Source organism: Lepidochelys olivacea (genome assembly GCF_965140295.1).
Source record: "Lepidochelys olivacea isolate rLepOli2 genome assembly, chromosome: 2".
Lineage (NCBI taxonomy): Eukaryota > Metazoa > Chordata > Testudines > Cheloniidae > Lepidochelys > Lepidochelys olivacea.
Genome location: NC_140412.1, coordinates 235,043,041 through 235,062,762, shown reverse-complemented (window position 1 = coordinate 235,062,762; position 19,722 = coordinate 235,043,041). Strand labels below are relative to the sequence as shown.

Here is a 19,722-nt window from a genome sequence, read left to right as displayed (position 1 = left end):
TATTTGTTAGACACTTGGTGGTGGCAGCAATAAAGTCCTAAGGGCAAAAGGTAAAATAGTTTGTACCTTGGGGATGTTTTAACCTAAGCTGGTAAAAATAAGCTTAGGGGGTTTTCATGCAGGTCCCCACATCTGTACCTAGAGCTCAGAGTGGGGAAGGAACCTTGACAGGTGCCACCGAACTCCTTGTTGTTTTTGTGGATACAGACTAACATGGCTACCCCCGATACTAGAAACATTTGACATCTTATTGGTCCTGACTTATTTCTAATGATGTTGGAGTGTATCAAGGAGCAAGAGCCACCCCTTTGCTGCTGTTGGGCAGTGATTACCCTGCTGCACAAAAAAGGAGATCTCTGTGATTTTTCAGAATTGTAAACATATTTTCTTTCTCTGCTTCAGTTATAAGATTTTATCCAGGGACTTAGCCAACCAGCTGAAGGATCGTTTGGGCACTTTGATTCATCCTGATCAAACATTCTGTTTCTAGCTCCTGTATTTTTGATAATTTATTCGTAATTTGTGGTGTTTTTACTGTTAGTAAACTTTTTAATCTGGATGTGGGGCTTATTTAAATGGGTCAGAAGAAGGCCTTTGATAGAGTTAATCATAGTTATCGTTTAGAAGTGTGAGAAGCTTTTGGGATTGGGCCAATGCACTTCATATATTTCTTTATTGTATCATAACGTTTTTAGTTTCTTAAAGATTAATGGGGGTATTAGCTGCTGCTTCCCAGTCCACAGGGGCATACGTTGGGGTGCCCTTTGTCTGGGATGTTATATGCCCTGAGTCTGGAGCCATTCCTGTGCTTGTTTAAAAAGCTATTTGACTGGCTTACCTGGGCCAGGAGAGCCAGACACATTCCCAGGTTGTCTGTCAACCTATGCTGATGAAATCTCAGTTTTTGTCATGACTGAAGGTGAAGTGTGGGCACTTTGTGTCTGTTTACAACTATATGAACAAGTATCCTCTGCCCGAATTAACTAGGCTAAGAATAATTAGATCTTATTGGGCCCTTTGCGGTGCCGCACGCCCCTTGGTGCCTCAACAATTACGGTGCGGCACCTCTGGAATTAAGGAGGTAGGGCTATTTTTCGTATCTGAACAATACAAGTTAAGGAACTGTACGGGGACTGAAGAGAGCGTGCAGGGCTGCCTGCAGAGATGGCACTGGCTCCTTTTTGGATGATCTTTTCAGGGATGGTGTCAAGGTTCCTCCCCCACTCTGAACTCTAGGGTACAGATGTGGGGACCTGCATGAAAAACCTCCTAAGCTTATCTTTACCAGCTTAGGTCAAAACTTCCCCAAGGTACAAAATATTCCACCCGTTGTCCTTGGACTGGCCGCTACCACCACCAAACTAATACTGGTTACTGGGGAAGAGCTGTTTGGACGCGTCCTTCCCCCCAAAATACTTCCCAAAACCTTGCACCCCACTTCCTGGACAAGGTTTGGTAAAAAGCCTCACCAATTTGCCTAGGTGACTACAGACCCAGACCCTTGGATCTTAAGAACAATGAACAATCCTCCCAACACTTGCACCCCCCCTTTCCTGGGAAATGTTGGATAAAAAGCCTCACCAATTTGCCTAGGTGACTACAGACCCAGACCCTTGGATCTTAAGAACAATGAACAATCCTCCCAACACTTGCACCCCCCCTTTCCTGGGAAATGTTGGATAAAAAGCCTCACCAATTTGCATAGGTGACCACAGACCCAAACCCTTGGATCTGAGAACAATGAAAAAGCATTCAGTGTTTTACAAGAAGACTTTTAATAAAAATAGAAGTAAATAGAAATGAAGAAATCCCCCCTGTAAAATCAGGATGGTAGATATCTTGCAGGGTAATTAGATTAAAAAACATAGAGAACCCCTCTAGGCAAAACCTTAAGTTACAAAAAAGATACACAGACAGAAATAGTTATTCTATTCAGCACAATTCTTTTCTCAGCCATTTAAAGAAATCATAATCTAACACATACCTAGCTAGATTACTTACTAAAAGTTCTAAGACTCCATTCCTGGTCTATCCCCCACAAAGACCAGCATATAGACAGACACACAGACCCTTTGTTTCTCTCCCTCCTCCCAGCTTTTGAAAGTATCTTGTCTCCTCATTGGTCATTTTGGTCAGGTGCCAGCGAGGTTACCTTTAGCTTCTTAACCCTTTACAGGTGAGAGGAGCTTTCCCCTGGCCAGGAGGGATTTCAAAGGGGTTTACCCTTCCCTTTATATTTATGACAGATGGGTTTTGATTGCTAGCAACATGTGGCCTCAGTGTTGTAGCACCAGCTGGTGTGTCTGGATCCTCCTCCGGGCCTCCAGGACCAGATTCAGCACATCCACCAAAAAAAAATTTTTTTTGATTAAACCGTTACCACTGGTTGCACCCTGCTTTGCTGCTGTTGCCATTAGATGAAGGTGGCTGGGGCTTATTGGCCTGGTCAGGAGGGTGGCGGCCTTTTGCATCCAGTCTGTTCAACTGTTGCTGTACTCTGACTCCCTGCTGGCCTGGAAGACCCTTGCCCTCTCTGTCCTCCATCATGTTGGGGGATGGGCTTTGACCTTCACATTTTCTTGTTGGCATCTGGTTGATTACAAAGTTTAGATTTGCCTCCATTCTGTAATGGCCTTTTTAATGCCTGGTGACTTCTCTGCAGTGCCCAGCCTGACCAGGCATTTTTAGCCTGTGGTCTTAAGAGACACTGTTTTTCAGCCCATTTTTATTTTCTGAAGGTCTTTCTGCCAGGAGCCTGTTTTCTGCCTTTACTCAGGCTGGACTGACAAGCTGCCCCACCTGATTGTTCCTTGTTTGTCACACTGGAAATCAGCAGCAGCTTTTGCTGCTCAGACCAGAAACCAGTCTGTGTGTTTTTTGGATAAGGTTCTTGCTGAATTCCATGTGGCACTCCTTAAACGGGCTACTCAGCATTTGCAGAAAGTTTTTGCAGGAACTGTCCTTCAAGTGGGGGAACCCTCTGTTCCCCTCACTGGTTTTCTTCTCTTCTGTGGATGAGATTCTTGTCCTGGAAGGGTCTGGTAAATGTTTTTGTAGCCATGATCACGAAGCAGCTCTGTGGTATGTGTGGCATTATGCCACCCTCTCTGATCTCCCTGATACAACCCAGAGGATGGCTCTGTCCCTGGGTGACTTTATGTCCTCAGCTTGAAGGATGCTGTAGAAGCTTCCTCATTCTAAGTGTTCTGGTGACTTGCATTGGAGGGTCCTGCACAGCATCATAGCAACCAAACATTTTGTGACTATATCAGTCCTAATGTGTCTGTGCAGTGCACTTTCTGTTTAGCCTCAGACATGGTGTTTCATTTTTTCCTTCATTGCCCCCATTTGATTCCTCTCGTTTTTGTTTTTCAGCAGCTTTTCAACGGTCTGGGAATGGTTTTCTTCTCTTTGTTCTGGGAGCGAGATACAGTGCTCACATTCAGCAGGTTTCATTCCTGGCTAACTTTTTTCTGGGTCAGGCAAAAATTGGCCATTCTAAAACCTCTCTAGAACTGAATAGCCAGGGTAGAAGACGGTGATGTGCTAGGGCTGTTCCACATGCGGATTGTGGCCCAGCTGCAGATCAATTACACCTTTTATAAATTACTTGTAACCTGGATAACTTTTGGTTGATTTGATGTGTTAACAATATTAGAGTGAACTTAGTGGTGATGATGATGCTTTAGTGATTCATGGTTAAGGTGGTTTCATTTTATTTCACTCATCTCTCTGTGTGTAAATATGGTAATATTATAACATTTGTAGTAGTTTTTAATGTGTTTGGTGAATAAAGTTTTTCATGTCACCCCTCCCCCTCTGCATAAGGACTTTTGATCCCTTCTCTCTTAGTATCAGGTGTAACAATCAGATGGCAACACGAGGAACCACAAATTATGTCTACTCATTGGAATGGGTATGCTTTGAATTTGGTATAACAGGATGCTATTGAAAATAATACTATTCTAAGATACTCTTGTAACTGTTTTTAAAATTAATTTAGCAGGTTTTTTTGTAATTACCCAAATAAGTACATCACCAGGTATCAGTGTCCTCTGTCCAACAAGATGGACTCTCCAAGAAGCAGTATTGGTTACAATTTCGAAGAACTACCTTACCTTGTACAACTTGAGAAGTTGTGAAGGATGCAACAAAAGATCCTGAAATAAGAGTTTGAATTGGTGGCACAGTAGCTCAAACAGAGCAGTTTAACTTCCTTTTTGGTATTGAACTATGACAAAAAGTCCTAAACATGGTAGACAATCTGACCAAAACTCTGCAAGGGTTGGACTTTTCAGCAACAGAAGGACAGTCTTATATGAAAATGACTAATTCACTTTAGTCCATCAGATCAGAAGAAAGTGATAATTTATTCTGGGAGCAAATCCCCCAGAAAAGTTTTAATTTGGAGAAAGTCCAGAATGCCTGAGCTTTCAAGGAAGAGAAAAATTACCAAGAAAATGTAAATAGAGACAGGTGAACCCAGCTACCCAAATTCAGTAAAGGAATTTTATGAGTACTTCTGCTTTGAAGTAACTGATTTTTTTTTACATTGTCTAGAATTCAATCAAAACTCAAACAGGCTACAAAATCATTCAAAATCTTGAAGTTCTCACAACCTGGCCAAATATGACAGAAATGTGAGATCCCTGAAGCATGTCTTGATGTGGTTCTGAAATCAGCCAGGATTGACTGGATTATTCAGCTTCATCTGTTTCAAATAAGCTTTCATCTTCCAGAGGGATTGTTGAAGTCAGTTCAGAAATATATCTGTTCACCCAGCCAAGCCAAACATTAGCTGTTTTCAGAAGTGGTGAAGTTGATAAAAATTATTGTGGTGGTACCAGCTACAAATGTTCTAAGTAAGAATAGTTTCAGTGCTCTACTTAGTATTAAAACACTGCTTTGATCCCCAGTGTAAGACTCATAGCTCAACTGGTGTATGATTTTACCTGTATACAAGGAGAAAACTACTGACTTATAGCTTTCAATAACTGCAGAAGAATTAATTTCAAGAAGCCTAGAGTAAAGATCATTGTCTGGAACTTTTTCAGTTATGCAAGGCATTCTTTTTACTTCTGTTTAAAAAAAGTAATGCTTTATTGAGTAGTTTTTTATCATGACTAAATTTGTCTCCTCTTGATAATGTGAGACAATTGAGCTCCTGTTCAAGATTCAGTCTTTCCTTTATTTGTTAATGCAATATCTGATTTTTTTTGGTGGGGTAGGGTGGGGGGGAAGGACTAAAGTACCCACAAGTCCCCAGTTGTCTCTGCCCATGCAAAGTAGACATCCACCTAAGCATACAGTAGTATTTGCAACATAATTAAGTACTGCCTTGCATTACTTGCATATGAAAGTAATTTTGATTTTAAAATCAAAGCTTTGTAATGCTTTGCTTTCATAGCTTAATAAATTAAGTCCAGAAGGGACAATTATCATCTAGTCTGACTTCCTGCATAACACAATCAGATTATTGATAAATATGGGTGTTAACCCTGGTGCTCTAGACCAGTGATTCTCAATCTTTCCAGACTACTGTACTCCTTTCAGGAGTCTGATTTGTCTTGTGTACCCCCAAGTTTCACCTCACTTAAACTACTTGCTTACAAAATCAGACATAAAAAGACAAGTGTCCCAGCACACTATTACTGAATAATTGCTTCCTTTCTAATTTTTCCCATATAATCAATTGGAATATAAATATTCTACTTACTTTTCAGTGTGTAGTATATAGAGCAGTATAAACAAGTCATTGTCTGGATGAAATTTTAATTTTTACTGACTTCACTAGTGCTTTTAATGTAGCCTGTTAACTAGGCAATATCTAGAAGAGTTGATGTACCCCTTGGAAGACCTCTGTGTACCCACCAGAGGTACACATACTCCTGGTTGAGAACCACTGCTCTAGACAAATTCCTGCTCAGGTAGCCGCCTGCCTACCTAAATTCCCCCCCCCCTTTTTTTTTTTTTCAATTAGATACAGTATTTGCACTTCTGTCCACTATTTTGTTCTGTTGCTATGCACTGTGTGACAAAGTCAGGCCAGGTGGCTGCAAGAGGGTCTGGGAAAACAGGTATGTTGGCCCTAGAATGCTAAAGGCCCTTTTTCCTACAAGCTGGCAATGGGTTACTTCAGGTCAATTAGGGATGCCTGAGTCCAATTAAGGGCTGCCTGAAACCTGTTAAAATCTCTCTTGGTGAGACAGATGGGTGGGAAGACAAATTGCTTCAAGGCTAGAGGCAGCAGAGAGATAGGTTTCAGAGTAGCAGCCGTGTTAGTCTGTATTCGCAAAAAGAAAAGGAGTACTTGTGGCACCTTAGAGACTAAAATTTAAAGGTGCCACAAGTACTCCTTTTCTTTTTCCAGCATGAGAGACTGCGGTCCTCCCCATAGGGGAGATGCCCAAAACCCAGTGCCTGTGTAGGGGAAGAGCTGATGCCCCAGGGGCCAGCGAGAAGACAACACTTGCCCCAGGGAAAGGGATTCCCCTTTTGTTTTGGTGCTTTATAGACTTGTTCCCCTTTGTTTGGCAGAGGAGCACTCCTCAGGCCTGCCCTGAGGCCTACCGGAAAGGCTCTGAGAAACAAACCCCAAAGAGAGAAGACAGATGCTCCAGAGTGGGGGCTGATTTACCCCAGGCCCTGTCCCTGCCAGAGGAGGGAGCACTTAGCCCGGCAAGGCAGAAGGGGTGCCTTGCCACAACTGTTATAGCTGTTAAGTTCCACTGCACTCTGGAGGTAGCTGTATTTAAATTTGGGGTGAGGTTATCCATTTGTATATACTTTACAGTCTGCTGAAAGGCACCATATAACACCATGTATAGCAAATGAGAAATTAAGCAATCAAGCAGGTGGAGAATTTCAGAACAATTAAATCATGTTTCAGCTGCAAAGCATCAGGCATAAGACATTAACTTTAAATGTCCCTAAGGCCAGCTATCAACTAGAAATATCCTGTCTGACATTTCATGTTACTGTTATGAAAATGAATTGCTTCATCAAAATAAAAGAAGGTGTTAAACCCAGGCATCTTTGAGAAACTCCAACTATGTCCAAAGCTTAGGGCTTGTCCACACAGACTAAATGGGTGACAAGCTGGGGTGTAAATCTACAGCACACTAAGTCACATGTGAACCCTGCTACTGTGTACTAAAAGTTTTGGAGTGTGCTATGGAACTTTTAGTGCATGGTAGCACAGTCCACATGGTGACTCAGTGCAGGCCAATCTAGTACACAGTAGTTTTACACTCTACCTTGCCACACACTAAGAAGTCTCTGTGTGGACAAGCCCTTAACTGTCCTTTTATCATAGATAATTGGATACTTTCCAATAGCACGCACAAACTTGTTATGCATTATTGTATGAAATACCTTTCTTTTTCTTTCCAATTATACTTTCAGAACAATATGCAGAACGTTCTAAAGGGGATGGTTCACTAAAACAACTGATTTTCAGTGAGTAAGGAACTTCAAGAAGAAAGAGAATCATTCTTATAAAATTACATATTCACTCCTGTTTGTTCCCTAACTCACCCTACTCTATCTGTGAAAGTGTGTTTGGGGTTCTGATCCTGCATTGAAGTCCCAAAGCCAAAGCTTCCATTGACCCCAATGGTGCACAATCCAGCCCTTGTTCTGTATCCCTTTCCACCTCTTTCCAAACCATATTTAACTCTAGCCTTTCAGCACCATGGACACTCTGCACTGTTCACACATTCTTTCAACAAAGTACACTTTCCTAGTCAGAAATCTACTTTGTTTTGTAACCACATATTTTCTAAAGCCAATTCTGAACAGAAATTATGGTCAGTCAATATTATTCATAGTTAGTGGTGGCCTTTTGTTAATCTTCCAGGGAGCTGTGGCTTGCTTAGTTCAGAAGACTTAGATCTCTTGGTACCATTTATCTTATTTATTTAGAATAAATCTTTTTTTCTTTTTGCAAAAATCAAACAAATCCCAAAAATAAGTATCTTCTAATACATTTGACTTAAGTGTAAGGATCAGAGGGAGCATTGTATTCAGGTAAGACTGATGATGATTAACAATTTTAGCCCTTTTTCAGTGTGAGGGTTATCTGTAAATACTTATTTTAAGCATGTGTAAATTATTTAGAATTTCTCAGATATTTTGTGCAAATATATATCAACCTATAGCTTGTTTACTATTACTATGACTATTTGAATTGTACAACTGGACACCTAATTCACAGGGTGGTGTTTCTGTTTCCTGACTAGATTAGTGGAATTAGTAGTAAAATCATAGAGATTTCAAGATGACTGTGCTAACTCTTCCAGCATGAACGTTATGTGAGCCTATATTCACATGAATATTTCTGAAATTTTCACTTTCTGCAAATACTCTTTCAGATAAATCACTGAGAAGAATGTTTGTAGAAAGTAAATTAAAAAGGTGGTTCAAACAAATCTTAGCAAAAAATATATTTGTAATATTTATCTAACTGTACATTTGGGACTGCCCATATCTAAAGGCCCTTTCATGTAGATTGGGCATGATTGTTTTTGTTTTAACTTCAGTCTCTTTCCTTTTATAACTGAACACATTGGGAGCATACAGGAAATATAACACAGAGAAAGAGGGTAAAGGTTTCAATGTTTAACAAAGATTATATTTTATAAATGTTATAATTTTTAAAAATGAAGACAATATTTCACAAACGAACATCCTAAATCCCCAAGCGTGTCTACTCAAATGGGGATCCTGTTCTGCAATCTTACTCTCAGAGTTCTATTTACTTATGCAAATAGTTCCATTTTTAGTACTGCTCAGCATGACCAAGGTCCATAGGGCCTGATCCAAAGATTTAAATAAAAATAAGTCTCCATAGACTTCAATGAGTTTTAATCGGGGCCCATAAAGAATAAATTAGGGTTTATCTGTACTACAGGGCCTCTGCCGGTATATCTGTGCCAGCAAAGCCTCCTAGTGGAGATGCAGCGTAAGTTGGCAAAAAGAGTTGTCCCAGAATAGCTAAACCACCTCTCTGAAAAGCATTAGCTATACCAGCAAAAGCACTCTTTTGTTGGTTTAGTTGCATCCACAAGGGGTTGGCCATCATAGTTATGTCAGCAAAGGGGGTGTGACCTTTTTTTTTTTTCAAAAAAAGGTCACACCCTCTTTGCCAACATACCTGTGCCGCCAAAACTTTGCAGTGTAAACCAAGCCTCAGTTCTCATCTTTGAGGAATGAGGATGATCCATCAAGATAATTGTGACATTATTGTGACCTCTTCCACTGCATTGTACTTGGTTTCATAACTAGCGCTTCAGTTAGATCAGTATCTTGACTTTTCTGAAACACTGATGTTTAATGGAATATTTTAATCTAAAGGTAAGATGTTGATGATTTATTCTGAACAATAATATGCTTTCAGCCAAAAGAAACCGATGCATTGGGGGAAAAAAATGTGTTTCAAAACTGGTAAATATACTGTAAGATACAGAAATTATGTATAAAGGGAATTGATAAATAAGCCTGTGATATAAGAAGTAGTTAGTATAGTCAAAGGATGAATGTGTACCTTCCAATGTTTTTTAAATTGGTATAAACAGGTGTAATATGTTTTTTAGAATGAAAAATTTGCAACAATTTTTATTCTGTTTCTATGTAACAGTGATAAATTTGGGTAGCTAAGAACATCTAAGCCTTCTATTGTATGACACGCACTGCAGTTGATTTTATGTACTCTAGAAGACTTTTCTCACAGTCCAGTATGTGGGTACTATTGACTTTGTAATCTCTAGACACATTCTTAATGAGTAGAAAAGACACGAATCTCAGAGATAAAAATGCAAAGTAACAGTGACTCTTTACGTGGGTTGTCAGTAAGAGAAAGCTCAAACATAAATATCTGATGCACAGAGGTAACACAAATTATTCTGATAGATTACATTGTTTGTTTGTTTCAAATTACTCTGTCAATCCAGGAAGAGGAGGTTAAGAGGTCAGTCTAAAAGTGCTTGAAAGGACACTGTCAAAGAATTTTTTCATAAATTCAAAATCCATATTTCACTAATTTATAATGCCTTAGATGCACAAACCAAATAAAGTTTCTTATCTAATTAAGAGACTTCTACTATAGTCAGTGGGAAAACTCCCATTAATGTTAATAGAAGCAGGATCAAACCCTTATGTGCTGAATTAAAACCAGATATACTGGTTTGCTGTTGAAGGTCTCCAGTAAATGTTGCATTCCTGGAACTGATTTTGGTTTTTTTTTTAAAAAAAGTCTTTGTTTTTTGTTTTGGGTTTGGTTTTGTTTTCCCTGGGGGGGGGGGCATAGAAAATTACATGAACTTTGAAAACAGACTCCAACCCTGGCACTCTTTCCTACACCTATCTTATTGTGCTTGTTAATGTCCCTTTTAATATTGTAATAATTGCCAAAAACTGTAGGTAGTTTTAGTGGGTTTTTTATAGGAAACTTTAAAAATACTGGATTAAAACTCCCATTGGCCTCAGCAGCTGCATGACTGTTGCTTGAGTACCAACATTCCTCCCATATACAGAAAGGATCAGATCGTAAGAGCTTCTTTAGCATGTTGAGAAATTTTTTTTGAGTGCTCTGAACTCCCATTGAAATTGATGGGCTTGATCCTTCACCTACTGCAATGATTGGCAGCTCTCCTATTGACTTAAACAAGTGTTGGATTCAACCCATTGGCAGTTGAAGATGCTGAACACCTTCAACTGTTGGCTCTTACTGATTTATAAACACATTCTTGAGCAGTTCATGTAAAGAGATACCCTTTGTTTCCTGATTTTGTGCTCCCTTCTCTCCCCCCCCCCCGCCACCCCCCCCTCCCCCGTTGGTTCTTCTGGCAGTTTTCAGTGCACCATGGTAAACTTTGGAGTTGTGCAGTGATGTTCCAAATGTGCAGAGAGTGAACTCTGTCTGTGCTGACTCCATTCCTAAACATAAATCAGGCTGCCCACCCCTCAGAATTTAGTCAAGGCCAGAGATAGCAATATATTGCCCTACAGTTAGATAGCTCCATGTTCTCATGGACTACAGCTCATAGGTTAGCATATTCTTTGGTGTATTAACTGTATCCCAGCTTCAGAGCCACTGACACACCTAGTGAGTGCCACATGTGTATTCCTTATATAACTCAACAATTTCATCCATAGATATCATACTACCTTTAAAAAGAAAGTAAATAGTAATACCCCTATTCCCTAGATAAGGAAACTAATGTGCAGAGAGGTTTAGTGATTTGCCCATGGTCACAGGAAGTCAATGGCAGAGCCATATTCTCCGTCTTTTGATTATCAATGGCACTGTATTGCCTCCCTTTACCAAGGTGCATTGCATGTTGGTCTTGATATTGAACACACTGTCACCCGAAATGTAGTCTCCATAAAACAAATTATGTTTTCATTATAGAATGATTCACTGGGAACTATTGACTAAAAAAGATTCCAAGAACATTTGCAGCTAATGTCTTGATATCATCCGTATCACCCTGCAGCTGGACAAAGTGGTACAGATGCTACAGCACTGGGAAACCTAGACAGATGTAGATTTCTGAAAAATAAAACCTGTACAGACAACATTTAAAATAAATCTATAGGATTTAGCTTAAATAAAAGAAACTTAATTTCCTTTCCATAGAGTTGAGCAGGGACCTTTTTTCCATATCATCCAGTACTATAGGGTAGGATACTTGACTTAATTAAAAGAACTAAACAAAATATGTGACAAAGGAACAATATGACTATGGAATCTAGAGTGTCTGAGAGGAAACGTTATTGTGGTCAGAAAAGGTGCCAGAAGCTGCTTTGCATTACCCTACATTACCAGTGGCATTAGGTCCTGTTTCTGACTAAGGACTATTTGTCCCAGAAGGAAAACAGTCTTCCTTTTCAGACAGGCTCTGAGTTTAACTTGGACATAGCAAGAGCAGAAGGGAGCTTTTAATTGATTGGTAGTGGTTTTAAAACGGGCTCAGTCATGGGTACCGCGCCCCATAGGTTTGAGTATTAAAGATATACAAGTTATAACAAAAGTTGATCATCTACAGATCACCAATCTAATGTAATGAACTTGCATATATCTTGGAGCGGGCACTCTATTTGGTTACACATCTACAGCCAAAGGAATTCCTGATAGCACTCCAGTAGAATAACAGCAGGGATCACTTTGGCCCCTTGTGCTCAAAATGTCCAATTCCTGTCTGAGAGTTGTGTTGCTACCTGTACGGTGCACAGAAGAGCACCAAGTTTGTCTTTTATAAGTGTTTATAAGTCTTGACCGGGCTAGGTGCTGAACATCCTCCGTTCCCATTGTCTTTAGTTAGCATTGAAGGCACACCACACTCCAGATCAGCCCCTAGGCCCAAGTACAGAAATAATTAATTGTCACAACCATAAGAGACTCAGCTTGAAGACTGTGGACCAAGTTCTCTGCTGCATCCAAATAGTACTGGATGCAGCAGTGAGATGGGGCTATCAAGAAGTCAGTTATAGCTCTCCAAGTCCCTGGTCATGCTCCCTAGGCACAGGATAGAGCAGCCTGGGGGATGCAGTAAACGCCATCAGTTGGTGGGTGTGGTGGGGTCTTGTAGTGACCAGCTGGCTATTGCCAAAGCGCATCACACTCCGGCCACTCCCCCTGCCCTGCTCCAACACGTCCCGGGCTTCAGGAAAGGAGTTGTAGTAGCAGATTTTGCTGACTCGTCTCCTATTGGAGACTCTTCCCCAAGGGTACCTCAGAAGGGAGCTTGAGGGAGGTTTCTTTCTCTTTTCACCCTATGGATGAAATCCTGGCCCTATTGAAGTCAGTGGGAGATCACCATACCAGATATCAGGGGGTGGGGAGAGGGTGTGTGTGTGTGTGTGTGTGGTTAAAAAAAAAAAAAAAGCCATTGCTGTTTGGAAATATTTTTAAATATTCTGTGTATCAGGACACACAAAAGCAGGGAAACAATAGGTTTGCCATAAATGATTGTTTGATGTTCTATTTTATGATGTAATGTGTTTCTGCTGTACTAATGCAAATATACGTTAGACACTTAGCTTAATTTGTAAATGTTCTAATAAAATTACTGCAAAATGTGAGTAGGACATGACATATTCTTGACAGCATTGAGGCTGAAAGATTTATGGAACTGTGGCGGCTAATTTTACTCATGAAAAGGACAAGGTTGGAAAGTTGGCTTGTTTATTCACTAAATAGTCTCTGTGCCTCTTCCAATATAAACCATGGGAATGTGGAACTCAGACCAATATTGACAGTATCTCATTGAAACATTATAGTGATAACTTTATCAGTGGTATGTGACACAAGATGGCACCAGACCATAACGTCCTGTCTTCATATAGGTCTACAAACATTTTAGATAAACTGTTTGCTTACTTTTAAAGATCTCTGAAATGCTGTTAGCACATGTATTTGTTTTACTGAATCTAACAACTATACTTTTCAAATTATTTTAATTCATGGGGTGCCAAGAACAAAAAAAAATTACAAAATCACATTTAATGTTAGTGACTCTTTAAATAGAATTTTTCATTCAAACTTTGTCATTAAAATAGAAAGACCTTTTGGTTGTGACCATACAAGCATAATAAATTGTGTATGTTTGTGATACTGAATGAATCTTGCCCATATGCTGCACTGCAAGGCTACATGAATGAAGCATTTACCAAATCAGGCCCACCACATTAAACAGAAAAACAATCTTTATTCATGGTAACTTATCAGTTTCAATTAATCAACCTTAACAATAGAAATTCTGATGTGTTCAAGCAACTTGAAAGCAATAGGTCATCTCCAGGGCAGCCATGTTGTGTCTTTGTGCCTATGGCTTCACACAAAGCAACATCTCCAATAAATGTACATATACAAATTCATATGTGTGCATATATACATATAAGCACCTAGCCACGCCAAGGCCTATAACCTACAAGTCTGCATGTATGTACAGTACTGTTTACCTTTTTGTCCTACAAAATGTAATTGTTTTCTAGTATTTTTAAGCTCTGTAAGTTTAAACAAAGGAAAAGAAATTTCCATTGGATGACCATCCTTTCAGTTTCTCTGCTGCTATGTGAATGGCATTGTGAAAACCTTTCCAATGGTATTGAAAAGGGGTAACCATTGGTTTGATTTGGTTACACGGTTTCGTAAAGAGCTCCCTCCCACTGCCTTAGGGTCTGTGAAAGGTCTGTGACCTGTTTAGAACTGCCAAGTGAAATGTCATGTCGCCCCTCCCAAATGGGAGTATCTGCATTCATTTGATCAGTATAAAAAATGATTGGGGATGGCGAGATCAGTGCTTTTGAATTGCAATTTATACCAGTTTACAAAAATGCACATTGTTGGAAAAGAAAACATGGAAGTGTTTCTTTCTAAATTGCATTACCTGTGAAATGTCATTAGTCTTTTTAGGATATTTACATCCTATTTTTTACTATCTAAAAGAGGCTTAAAATGAAGAAATTCTGTATTGGATTGTGATATTAATTAATATTGTCCTAGTTATTGTCTTGTGTTCAGGTTTGGTATCAAATATTTGGGGGACGATCTTTCCTGATTCTTTTTCAAATTCTGTTTATAGTTTTGGAGCCACTGTCACAACTACCGTTTGAGGATCTTGGGTGATGCATAAATTTTCCTCACTTTGGAAAATACTATCGTTGTGTCATTGCACTAGAGAGTTTATGTAAAGTTCAACATAAGAACATTCTTCCTTTTCGTGTTAGGTGTGTTGCGCTTTGATTGCTTGTCCATAGATGTATTCATTACGTACTTAATTTGTTTCCATTTAACTAGCTACTTCCCCCGGCGCACACCCACAATCTACCTCCCAAAAGTAACACAAGATGGGATGTACATATTTTAAATGTATAATATTGAGTGTATGGTCTGTAGCTTTCTGTTTACACTGAAGTTCTATCTAGTAGATCTCCAGCGCACAAAGGGAAGGTATAAAGTCTCTGTGCGGCATTGGTGGTTCCCGGAAAAGGCGTACACCCTCTCTTCTCTCTGAAAAAAATCGACACCTGAATCTTCTGTGTACCTAGCGTCTTCTAGTGATGCCAAGGCTGAGCGGCTGGGGTTATTCCGGAGTGTTGTGTTGGCGGTTGTGCAGAAAGCGCGGAAAGCAGGTCCTTTTGTGTTAGCCAGTGGCTTTCAGGAGGACGTTAGTCTGGCAGAAATCACTCCCTTCCCCAAAGAGTTGGAAATGTGCTGCTCTCATCAGATGAAAAGGGATGTTTGATACCTTTTGGGTTTCCTAGACAGGGTTCTGTGGGTGACCGTTGAGTTTCTTCAACTTTCAGAAAACAAAGCGTTCGTAATGGGATAAATGGCAGCATTTCTTTAATTCATAATAAGCTCTTACTTGATGAGATGGCATAGGCGTTTCTTTTCCTTTACACGTGATCAACAGTGTTGAATTTCAAATAGCAATTTTGCACAGAAATTGTATTGCAGCACATTTGCATGTAGGTTAGCATCTGAACTGAGAGTGCCCGCTCTTTAGTCGGTAGTGCTGAGTAGGAGACCCAGATATACGGTATTCTGTACCCCCCGCACCCCCATCCCCACTTTGGATCGCTCCGAATGTAAATCTGCCTCCGCCATCGACGCCTGGGCCCAGAAAATCACTGCTCGGCGTGATGGCTAAGCACTTCTCCTTCTAGACCCACAATTCAGAAGTGAGCAATGTCTACATAATAACCCCCCCCCAGTGCTGACCCCCCATCCAACAGTAGCTGCTCTTTAAAAATAGAAAATCATGATGTACTCATTAGAAATGGGAGAAGTAGAGCAAATCAGCATTAAATGTAGAATAAAATGAACCTAAATCCGAAAAACAATAGGAAAAGCAAAAGCTGTTTTGTTTTACAAGTTCACCTGCTCTCTATAGGCTATTGTAGAAAGGCTGGCAGATTGCTAAGGGCTCAAGGCTACTACTACGTGGTAAACCAAAGAGAGACTTGGATCATAACGATGACCCAAACTAGTTAAAACTAGTGGAGAGAACGAATGGCAAAGTTAAAGCTGAGCTTCAGGTTTGTAGTGAATAGGGGGCACTGGTGGCTGTATTGCACATTTAACTGCGTTGCTGTATGAGATAGTACAAGTGTCCAGCATAACTTGGGGGCAGAGCAGGCTGTATGGGTGTGCAGGCAGAAGGCTCGGTTATGCTGGCACTTTCACTGTCTTTCAGGCTATATGCTTTACACTGCTGTTCACAGGAAACCCCAAACTCCTGGTGTCACCTAGTGTGTATCAGGGGAACGCACAAAACAAACTCTCAAACACATTCATTCTGTTTAGGAAGTGATCTGAAATAATGCAACAAGTCGAGCAAGGTTGAGCCTCAGCATGGGTAACTTTGTTCTGACATGTTTCCTGCATGATTTGTGCCCTGATGGTTCATGTCTTCTATATCTTTTCTCTCTTAGTTTCTGGGGATGAAGAATTTGTTGGGGGTCCTCCTTTTCCTTCACCTCCGTCCACGTTAACTTGACGGTAGGAGCAGTGCCTTCTGTGGTAGAGAAAGAGAGCAGGATTGTGAGGAAATAAATGCCCAGAGGTCTTCCTCTGGTCCCGGAAATGTTTCTGCGTGTTGCCTCCTTAGGAAGCTGTGAATACTTTGATTCTCTAAAGTAACGTAGTGTATATTTGAAGTTAATGACAGGAATTTACAGACGCAACTCTCCCACCTGCACGCTTTCCTTTCTTGAAGTTCTGGGTGATTATCAGAATGGGGATATGAACGTGTACCCGATGAAATGTCCATCTTGGTTCCATATTAGTTCCATGCATGGCCTGATTCGTAGTTCTACTTTTTCTTTAAGAGCAAAGTTTTGAGTAAAGAGTGAACTTCAATCAAATATACCACCAGCCTTGTCTAGAAACCCTTAAATTACACCACGTGAATGTTAAGTACCTTGCTTTAACTGATAGTTTGATTTAGAGCTTGTCCTTAGGCTGAGCAAGCATGAACGGTTGGAAGTACAAGGCTTTGATTGCTAGCTTTTGAACCATAAACGGAGCCCGATCTTGAAGCCTGTAATTACGTCAGTAGCTCCAATGACTTTAATAAAACTTACAGAGAGAAGAAAGACTGCATGATTTGGCCCTTCGATTCTGCCTAGACCAGTAGCATGAGTGAGTTTAGTGGCATTGATGTTTTATGGGCCATTGAGTCATATATTTTTTTTCTTATTCATTGACATCTCTATTTTCAACGCTATCCAAAAGAGACTTAAATTATACAAATTTAAACATTTCCATAGTTACCATAAACTGGTAGTTTGGGAAATTACAAGTTATCAGCCAATAGTTCAAGCATATTTGTGTGTGTAGCATAGATGTGTGTTTAAGGTGTTTGTATAAATATCTGATATTGTGTTGTAAAATACTGACCAATAAATGTAAAAGCGCTAATTTCCTAAAGTGTTGCTTGATCGATTGTGAAAAGCTATTCGTCATACATTTCTTTTGACGACTCCCAAAGCAAACTAAGAAATGCTTGCTAGTGTCATTAATTGACTGCGTTCAGTACACAATTTTCATTTCCGTTTATCTGTTTTGAAGTTGAATCAAACTGCTCCTACAGGAACAACGTTACGATGTTCATCATTTATGCTGGGCAAAACTTTGATAATGAATAACTAGTTTTGCGAAGTATTAAGTCCCAGGAAATATGTTCCTTTTCGGTGTCCTGTAGAGCTTGAAATGTTTAACCCTGGGTGGATAATTGAGTAGATGAGTAAAAGACTTAAAAGGTTTAATTGGGAAACCCAGCCTTATTTCCATCTCATGGCCATATAGTGGCACACTGCAGTCCACCATTATTCGAGCTTCATCTACTATACACTATATACCACCGTCTCCAAAGGATTGTTGCCCTAGAAACGTGTTTTAAATCTTCTGCTATATATCAACACCTTGTTTTAGCAGTCCTTGGCTGAATTACAGTTACACAGTTTGGCGCTTCTTTCAAATTTCCTCCCATCACATTGGCCAAAGAAAGGAATTTTTCTCCTTTAGAAATGAATTGGCTTAATTAGTAAGTAGATTAATGGCAATTGCTGGTGAGTTGGTTTCCAGCAGAGTTTCACCAGAGAGGGTTAATCGGAGTCAGGTCTGGAATCTTTCCCAGAACTGGCTGCCAGCCATTTCCGTCAACCAATCAACCCCATAAACAAATGCCCTACCAACTGAAATCGGGTTTATATTCTTACTGTCATCCTGCTGGAGTAATTTCCTCAAACAGCGACAACTTCGCAGCGTGGTTGAAACTGATAGCTCTGAATTTGGGTTTAATACCCAGATATTAAGAATACTTTAAATGTTCCATGTGATGCAAGAATGTACTTGTTGGTCAAATCAGAATTCAGGACATATGAAAACTGGCTCCAACAATAAAGGATCCTTATCAGTAACAATATGTTTTAAACTGATCATAATGTGAGACAATAGCAATAACTTAAGATCTAGAATATTGCAAAACACTCCCAAAATCCATTGCCACAAAATATGGTAGGAACAAGGAAAACCTTAAACACAGAGCTGCACATTTTGCAGTCTTTACACTTATCTTTCCATACTGATAAAAATGCATTCATAGTTTAACACGCAGCTGCATTAGGCTTGCAAAAAAAAAAAATCCCTGCTGAGAAATGCATATAATAGGAAAAACAGATCGGCTGGACAGCAATGTAATTAATGCCAGAAAGGGCTGAGGCCGGTTTCATAGTTTGTCTTTTGAGTATATCAAGACGAGACCTGGTGAAAAATGACGCATGCTTTAGCATTTCAGAAAGCTGGCAACTGGCAGAGCCCCCCTCCTCCCCTTTTAACTTTATGCTGCTGAACAAAGGGGTCGGCAGAACTAGCTAGGTTGTAATGAGTTCTATGTCCCTAGCACATTAAGTGCATCATGGAAACATATTGTATCGAAATAGTTTGGAGGAGAATACTGGGGATGAAAGAGAATGGGTGCTTTGATCAGCTCCCTGGGGTCCTGAGTGCGCACAGACCGACTTGCAAGGAGTTATTCAGCTCCAGCTAGACACACTTACAACACCATTCAAAGAAATTTGCATATCTGTAATTTATCACATTTGTCCCGAACATTTTTGCAAGGTAAATAAAAGTTGTCTGAATAAAAAATATCAATCATCGGGAGGGTGGGGGGGAAGAGGAAACTGTTTAAGGCAGACCTCAAACGTCTGCTCCATGCGAAATAAAACTTTTATCCGTAACATTCACAAGTTTATTTCAATGAGCCCCTCCGACAGCAGGTTAAATGCTAATAAGACGATTGGCAACAGCTTCCGTCAAAGAGCTAACCAGCAAAGCGGATGGCTTCTCCTTGTCGGAGAAGTACAACTCCCCAAACTTACTTCAGGACCCAGGAAAACAGATTGTTGGCTGTTATTGTGCAGAGACAGGCTCACACCTTGTAGAGGGCAACGAAACGCTACATTCTCTGAGGCCACATACAGACCATGCAATGCCTTCCCCCGCGTCACAGCCTTGCTGATTTCGGTATTTCTTGTTACACTAACAAACCTTGTTTGCAAAAACTCGCTAAAACAGGCGGATTAAAGACCCGCGGGTCTGTGCAATAGGAAAAGCCCCTTTCCAATGCCCCACTCGCTCAAGAGGAAAGGGAACAGGCAGGCATTGTTCGGCGTTTTAACAAACTCCAGTTAAACAGCAAACAAGAATCT

The 19,722-nt window shown here is 40.2% G+C and overlaps 1 protein-coding gene across 4 annotated transcripts in view; it reads left to right on the top strand.

Moving 5' to 3' along the window:
- The window catches only part of LOC311516207 (uncharacterized protein C10orf67 homolog, mitochondrial), a 145,450-nt gene extending 128,031 nt beyond the window's left edge, over positions 1 to 17,419 (top strand). For 3 of the 4 annotated variants that reach the window (XM_084620036.1, XM_084620035.1, XM_084620033.1), the window contains one exon: positions 16,441 to 17,419. In XM_084620036.1, coding sequence (XP_084476162.1) covers positions 16,441 to 16,505 — 65 coding nt within the window. In that variant the 3' untranslated portion in view covers positions 16,506 to 17,419. Of the gene's footprint in view, positions 1 to 9,130; positions 9,258 to 16,440 lie in introns of those variants that run through there. The other variant, XM_084620037.1, reaches the window with a different exon arrangement.
- Positions 17,420 to 19,722: the final 2,303 nt, after the last annotated feature.